The sequence below is a fragment of the Zonotrichia leucophrys genome, chromosome 1 (assembly GCF_028769735.1).
Source record: "Zonotrichia leucophrys gambelii isolate GWCS_2022_RI chromosome 1, RI_Zleu_2.0, whole genome shotgun sequence".
Lineage (NCBI taxonomy): Eukaryota > Metazoa > Chordata > Aves > Passeriformes > Passerellidae > Zonotrichia > Zonotrichia leucophrys.
The window spans coordinates 70,299,538-70,306,882 of record NC_088169.1 but is presented as its reverse complement, the minus strand read 5'-3'; the positions used below and the strand labels follow the sequence as shown (position 1 = coordinate 70,306,882).

The following is a 7,345-nucleotide window of genomic DNA, read 5'->3' as shown; positions in this document are numbered from 1 at the left end:
TAATGATCCTCATGCTTGGAAAAGTTTCATGGTATCTAGGCTGAATGCATATTAAATTATATAGATTTTTCTCGGCATAGATATCAGGTGCTGTAAATTCTAGATTTTTCATGGTGAAGGGATGGAGTACAGACACATTTTTCTAAATATAACACTTTACCCCAAGAGGTTTCATGTGGGGACAGGGCCTGTCTGTCAGAACACGTCCTGCCAGGCAGCTCTGCAAGCAGAACATGATAGTGAATTTAATCCTCTATATCCATTCTTGTGATCCATAAACTGGCTTCAAAGTGATGATTGAAAAGGCTTGAGTTTTGCAAGACAGTATCAGTAGAACCGTGAGGTTAGTCAGAGGATCAAGAAGGATTTTATACGCCACTTTAAGTAATCATTCCTCCCCTAAATTAAATAAGTGCTTCGTTCATTCAAAACAAGAATTTTGCAGTAGGGCAACTCCTCAGCAAAGACAAGTTTTGAACCGTCCCTGCATGTTTAGCCTGGGGGAAGGAGGCCCTCTCTTGACTCACTGCAATCAGAGATTCCCAAGGTGATTCCTGTCTGCTCCGATACCGGAGATGCACAAACACAGCGAGTCACTCTGCCGGCCCGGGAACCTGCTCACCACTCCTTTCCTTCTCCATACAACCTGTGGCACTGCGAGGGCTCTTCCTGGAGAATCCGGGCTTTATTTATCTGGTGGAAATCTCTGCCATACAAACGGAAGATTAAGGCATCATAATACGAAAAGCCTCGTTACAATACTAAGAAATCCCAAACCTGCGCAGCCTCTTCGCCTGTGGTTGTTAGAATGCTTCTCCCAGCCCGCTTCCCTGCCCGGGAATGCGGGATCTCGGGTCGGGCAGCCGTGACTGACACACAGCAGCGCCGGCAGCCTCACACTGCCGCCAATTTAAATGCTGGCGTACTACTGTCATGTCGTAAAACACCCTGCTGGCTGCTTATGTCTTACATTTCCAAACCTGTTTCCTTAAGGATGGCGGGCCGGCGGGCCAGCGGCTCACCGCAGGACTCGGTCCTCGGGATCCCTGACAGACACATCGCTTGTTTTCCCTGTTCCCGACAGCCCCGCCTTCAGACCTGTCCCACCCCCATCTCAGAGCCACAGGGTGCCTCAGGCTGGAAGGGGCATCTGGTCCAGACTCCCTGCTCCCGCAGGGCCGTGCCACAGCACATGGCACAGCATTGCGTCCGGACAGTTCTTTAATATCTCCAGTGAGAGAGGCTCCACAACCTCTCTGGGCGCTCTGTTCCAGTGCGCGGTCACCGCACAGGAAACAAGCTCTTCCTCGCGTTCAGCTGGAACTTCCTGTGCATCGCTTTCTGCCCGTTGCCATGAAAACACATGCACAGCCCTGAAACCCGCGGCGTTAGTCCCTGCTTTAGCCGCAGGATCCGCCTTGTGCCGTTGCTGTTTTTCGGGACCAGCATCCCGGGGCTGGCTGCTCCCCAGGCCGTTCCCTTCCCGTCAGGCGCGGCGCGGGCAGCCCCGCCGAGGCCCCGCTGTTAAGGGCGGGCGCGGCACCGCCCCCTTCTTTTGGAGCCGGGGCGCCATTTTGTGCGCACGCACGGTGAGCGCCCGCGCCCCTCCGCCGCTCCGGGGGACGCGCTTGGGACGCGGGGTGCCGGGGACACGGAGCGGGGACGCGGCCGGAGGGCTCCTGCTGCCGGCGGGGGCAGGCGGGGGGCCGCCGGCTCTGATGGGAGCACCACGGCCTTCCTGGGGCGGGGAATGGGGGAGCGAGGAGGCCGCGGGTTGCGGGTGGCGGTGCCGGGCGGATTGCGGGGGGCGGGTGGGATGGCGGTGCAGAGGGTGCTGAGGGAGGGAGGCAGGGGGGTGCTGAGGGAGGCAGAGGGGTGCTGAGGGAGGCAGGGCCGCTGAGGCCCGCGGCGGGAGCTGGTGCGGAGCAGCAGCGCTGCAGCACGTGGCTGCGGGCCCCGCGCCCCGGCGGGAAGGCCGGGGCAGGGAAGGCGGCACAGGGGCGGCTCGTCGGGGCCGCAAGGCCGGGATGGCCGCGTAGGCCTGCGGAGCATGTGAGCCTTGTGTCAGATGTAATAGTGGCCTGTAAATGTGGTGGGGATCCTGCCTTACGGATGCCTTGTAAGGAGAGGCTTAGGGAACGGGGCAGGGGTGTCATCGAGGGACATCTCACAGCGAGAGGATGTCTCCTGGTGCCTGGCAAGGGCATGTGAAAGGAGCATGGAACAACCAGCTGAAGTCTGGAGAAGCTCAGACTGGATATAAGGAGAATAATGTTAATGGCAACAGCCAGGCCTCCAAATATGCTCCCGGGGAAGGCTGTGCAGTAAGGTCTTGGGGGAAAGTAATACAAGGAGTAGCTGCTCCTCATTGCTACAGCTTCTGCATGAGTGGAAGTGGAAAGGCAGTCGCTGATCTTTGTGGTGACCAGAGATGGGACCCGAGGAAGTGGCATGAAGATGTGTCAGGAAAGGTTTTAATTTGGGTATCAGGGTTTGGTTTTTCACCCCAAGGGTGGTTGAACACTGGAATGGGCTCCCTGGGGAAGCTGGTCACAGCACCAGCCCTAGAGACTTCAATAATCTTCTGAACAATGCTCTCAGTTACATGCTGTGACTCTTCTGGTGTTGTCAACAGAGCCAAGAGTTGGTCCTTGTGGGTCCCTTCTAATTCTGAATATTCTTTGGTCCTGCTCAAGAACTTTTATCCAGTCAAGTTTCAAGACCTGAGCGGAGAAAGTTCTTGAGTAGCTTGGCTTGACCTCAGTAGACTTTGCTGTAAGCAGGAGTTAAACTGGGTACCTTGCTGGCATCCATTCTAACCTGAGTAAGCTCTGATTTCTTTGGATGCCTAAGTGAATCCCATTGCTTGAATTGAAGCAGTGGCATTCTGAATAGGCTTAAAGACTCCATTAATCTGAAATACCTGAAAATTCTGTCAACTTAGTGGTGAGTGAATGGTAGTTGTGAATAATTTGCCTTCATTTTTCACAGTAACCAGCCAAAATGACGAACACAAAGGGAAAGAGGAGGGGGACGCGTTACATGTTCTCCAGGCCCTTCCGCAAGCATGGTGAGTGTCCCTGGCAGTGCCAGCACTGCATCCACTCACTGCCCTGATGGACAGCTGCACTCCCTGGGGATGGGCTGTGAAACAAGGCCTTGTGCCAAGGGATTCCTGACAACTTGGGCTGAAAACTCTGTGGAACTATACACAGAGCTCTGAGCTCTTAACTACAAATGCTTTGTTATTCTCGTTGTTTGACAGTAGCCGCAGTGCTAATTCTGTCAGTGCTTGAAAATTAATCTGAAGGTGAGGAAAGTATTTCAGCAGTTACTTAAAACATAGAGGGGTTTTTCCTCTGATCAATAAGCAGTTGCATTTATATTGCTAAATTAAATAGTTTAACGTCTCTTCAATTTTGGCATTTGGAAGACAAATCTGGTTTTTCTTTAGCTGGGCATTTTAAAAATTTGAAGTGTGTGAAGTGTGTGATTACTGCTTTAAAAAAGCGTGGTTTGATTTTTGAGGTATTTAGGAAAACTGTATCATATGCATGATCTGTGTCCCTCATCCTTTTTATGTGTGTGTGAAATTCCAGGCTTCCTAAGTATCCAAATTTGTATCTCTTAACAGGAGTGGTCCCTCTGGCTACCTATATGCGGATCTACAAGAAGGGTGACATAGTGGATATCAAGGTACTTTCTGCAGTGCTGTGTGACTACAAGCTGAAGCAGTGTGGTCCTGAGCAGTCTCCAGCTCCTTGGGGGTGGGCTCTTGTGCTTGGGTCACATTTGCCAACACAAGTGCCTGTGCTCACTTAGGGAGCAATATTGGAATGACAGTGCTACTGAACCAGTAGTAGCACTTCAGTGTCACATGCTGGTGTGTGTGGAGTTTTGTAGATACATATAATTTGGGTGTGCTTTGTTTTGGTGTGTTCAGCTGCAAAAGGGAAGTATGCCATAGCCAATATTTGAATTGGCTACTGGCACAGCTTTCCTAGGAGCCTCAGCTGTCACTTGGTTGATATTCTGTTATGAGCCATGATTTGTGGTGGGGGGTTCATAGCTAGGTGATTGCAAAGCTATACTAAAACTAGAAATCAAGAAATAAATGGGAGGATACATCATATATATTAATAAAGGGGAGAACAGTGAAGCATCATTTCCCATCACTTGGTATATATTAGGACTTTTTTTAAGTCAACTGGGTTTTTTTTTTAAACTTTTTTTAACTGTCAACTTTTTTTTAACAACTGAGTTGCAGTGAATGTGAAAGCCTTTCATCAAGGATTCCTGTTTGGTTGAATCCTTTGGTTTCATTTGGAATGCCATGTTCTTGTAGCAGCCACACAGAAGATGGTGTTTAATTTGCTAGTTTGTTGTTTGACTTGGAGAACGTATTGTTCAGAATTGACACTTCCTCATGCGCTGGAGCTTGATGATGAATGTCTCTTGTGATTGCTTGCTTGTCTTGAAAGCAAAGTGATCTGTCATTTCACCGACACTGAAAGCTACCAGAACTAACGTAGCAAAATTTGGTAGTCTTCAGATGCACAATGCATGTTGATGAATTCCAACTTTGGGGTAAAATGGGAATATTTTGTAATAAATCTCAAATAATTTGAAATGTATACTTTAAATTACTTAAAGAAAAACCCTTTTTTTCCCCTCTCCCTCCTTTTTTTTTTTCCCCTTTATGTTTCTTAACAGGGCATGGGTACTGTTCAAAAAGGCATGCCCCACAAGTGTTACCATGGCAAGACTGGAAGGGTGTATAATGTTACTCAGCACGCTGTGGGCATTATTGTTAACAAGCAGGTTAAGTAAGTAATGAAATCCTATGTATTGAAATTGTACTTGGTATTTGAGAAAGTTGAACTGTGGTTGCACCCTCCTTTCACTTTACCAGTTAGACAGATCTTGTCTTGATTGGTCATTCAAGGTGGGTAAAGTGTACTTCCTTTTTATAACCCAAGCAAATGATGCTCATTTGACTTGGATCCTGTCAGAGGAAACATTTTTTGTTTCTCTTACCGGCACCTAAAGTCACATTACCTAGCAGGGCTTCTCAGCCAGTGTGCTGGCATTGAAGCCCTTTTTAAATACTAGTATGTAGATATATCCAGCTGAATTTTGTACAGTTTAGTAAAAAAAAAAAAATAGGGGTTTTTTTTGGTTCCAGGAGCTGGACTGTTGTGCATTGGTAATAAAATTACTTGTTTGTATGCTAAGAGGCTAAAACTATGTATTCTCCACAATTTTAATCTGAAATTGTCAGCACATTGTTATTTATTACATTGTTATATAATTATAAGCTTTTAGTTATGTGTAAGTTACATGTGATGCATCTGCAGCTGTGTTTTTAGGTATTGCCCTTTAAAGAAAAATGATCTGTAATTGAACTTATGGAGTTAGTTCTGTAAGGTCTGTAAGTCTTGATTTAATGTGACCTTTTTCAAGTGAAGATTAAAAGTTGCCTGCCTTTCTTAGGGGCAAGATCCTGGCCAAGAGAATTAATGTGCGTATAGAGCATATTAAACATTCCAAGAGCAGAGACAGCTTTCTGCAGCGTGTGAAGGAAAATGAAAGGAAGAAAAAGGAAGCAAAAGAAAAAGGCATTTGGGTTCAGCTGAAACGCCAGGTAATGTTTCTGTTGAGGTCACAGTCCTTGAGCAGGAGATGACTGCGTTCTTGGAGTAGTGGCCTCATGCAGTGCGTCGGCATTTAGCCTGTCTGGATGTTTGTGGCTGAGCACTGCTCTGTGCCGGATGAAAATTGTAGGTGTAGCCTTGAACAAAGGCTGCAGCAGCAGCTCTGGATAGTTTTAGGGTCAGTAGAGTCTTTGCTTTATAGGTGAATTTTTAGTTGCAACAGGTTCTGTTGTAAGCCTTGAAGGAAAGAATTAATAACCAGACTTCAGAGAAGAGATAATAGCTATTGCTTCTGGAGCTGCAGGATACATCACTCTGTTCATTGGGTTGATGAGCTGCAGAGAATAAAGCATAGGTTTTTTAATTCAGTAGCAAGAGTCAGGCACATTTTCTGGCAGATAATTTTCTTATTGCTGCTCTTTGAATCAAATTTATGAGACTAGGAATGGTAAAATTGCTGTAATGTTTATATAATAATGCGCTAAATAGTTGACAAAATGTTATTTTCTGAAAAGATGCTTTTCTTCTGTTTACAGCCTGCTCCACCAAGAGAAGCACACTTTGTGAGAACTAATGGCAAGGATCCAGAGCTGCTGGAGCCAATTCCTTATGAATTCATGGCATAATGTATGTTTAAAAAATAAACTTAAAGATATGGTTTTGGACAAGTGTATGTGATTGTGGCTGATTCATTTAGTTGGGTTTGGGGCTTTTTTGCTTGAACAGATGCTTTAGAAACCTTTTATTGAAGTTTATTTATTTAGCTTGCATTTACCATGATGCTTAGTCATTTAAATCATCTGCAGCTTTTGCTGACGAATTTCATCATCTATATAGATGATAAATGCTAGGAACACTGAAATTTGCTACTGCTTAGTAATGATCATGAGCTATTATGAGGGGACACAGAATATTTCACCAGCAAACTAAGAATTTGTATTAAGAATTGGCCAATGCCAATTGAAGGCTTGATTTTTTTTTTTTTTTTTTTTTTTTTTTTTTTTTTTTGGTAGGAAAAGAGATAAGGTGTTTCAGATTTCATTGATGCAAGGTTTTGGCTAAGGAGCCTCATGAATACTGAGGAATTGTTGAAGCCATTTTTGAAAACAACCTCTAGGGAAATGTCTGTAGCCATATTTTGTTCTTCCACCAGTGTAACTTGCAAAATAATGTTTACAGCATCCCTATGCCAATAAGCCTTCTTACAAAATAGTGGTAGTTTAGAAACAAGGGTTTCATTCCAAAACTGCCAGCCTTTGTATTTTGATTTTTAACATTTTAATTGGCTGGTATAGCTACTAAACACTTGCATTTTATATGTTTATTGCATGCCTGTTGAATGTTGCAGTGAATTCCTCTCATCCCAGATTTACTCATGTCTCTCAAAAGCCCACTGCCACCTGTACAGTTCTTAAATGGAGGAAGATTTTCAGTTGACTGTTTACTAACCAGTGCTGGTTTAGTGAGCTTTGCTTGAAGCAGTGGGCAGCCTGCTACAGACTGCTGAAGGCAATCTGCTTGGTTAGCCTTGAAAGCGCACAGTCTCAGGCTTGTTTTGTAGTTACAGGTAAATAATAGTTTACCTTGAAGTGTCATGTCAGGCATTGCTCAGCTGCCTTCAGTAAGTGATGTAAAACTCATGTCTACGTGCAGACAGAAGTACTGGAGCAGCAAGTGACCTCAAGCTGTTT

General features: G+C 45.6%; 1 protein-coding gene and 2 non-coding genes across 3 annotated transcripts; all 3 read left to right on the top strand.

The window, feature by feature from the left end:
* Nucleotides 1-1,450: 1,450 nt before the first annotated feature.
* RPL21 (ribosomal protein L21) lies at nucleotides 1,451-6,327 on the top strand. The gene is made up of 6 exons (XM_064716915.1): nucleotides 1,451-1,589; nucleotides 2,992-3,070; nucleotides 3,635-3,696; nucleotides 4,714-4,826; nucleotides 5,494-5,644; nucleotides 6,191-6,327. Exons 2-6 carry the CDS (start codon nucleotides 3,004-3,006, stop codon nucleotides 6,278-6,280), a joined length of 483 nt encoding a protein of 160 aa, XP_064572985.1. The 5' UTR covers nucleotides 1,451-1,589; nucleotides 2,992-3,003; the 3' UTR covers nucleotides 6,281-6,327.
* On the top strand, nucleotides 4,436-4,516 carry LOC135455868 (small nucleolar RNA SNORD102). The gene has a single exon (XR_010442410.1). It is a non-coding gene; the product is annotated as a small nucleolar RNA SNORD102 (small nucleolar RNA).
* On the top strand, nucleotides 4,891-5,023 carry LOC135455947 (small nucleolar RNA SNORA27). The gene has a single exon (XR_010442427.1). It is a non-coding gene; the product is annotated as a small nucleolar RNA SNORA27 (small nucleolar RNA).
* Nucleotides 6,328-7,345: the final 1,018 nt, after the last annotated feature.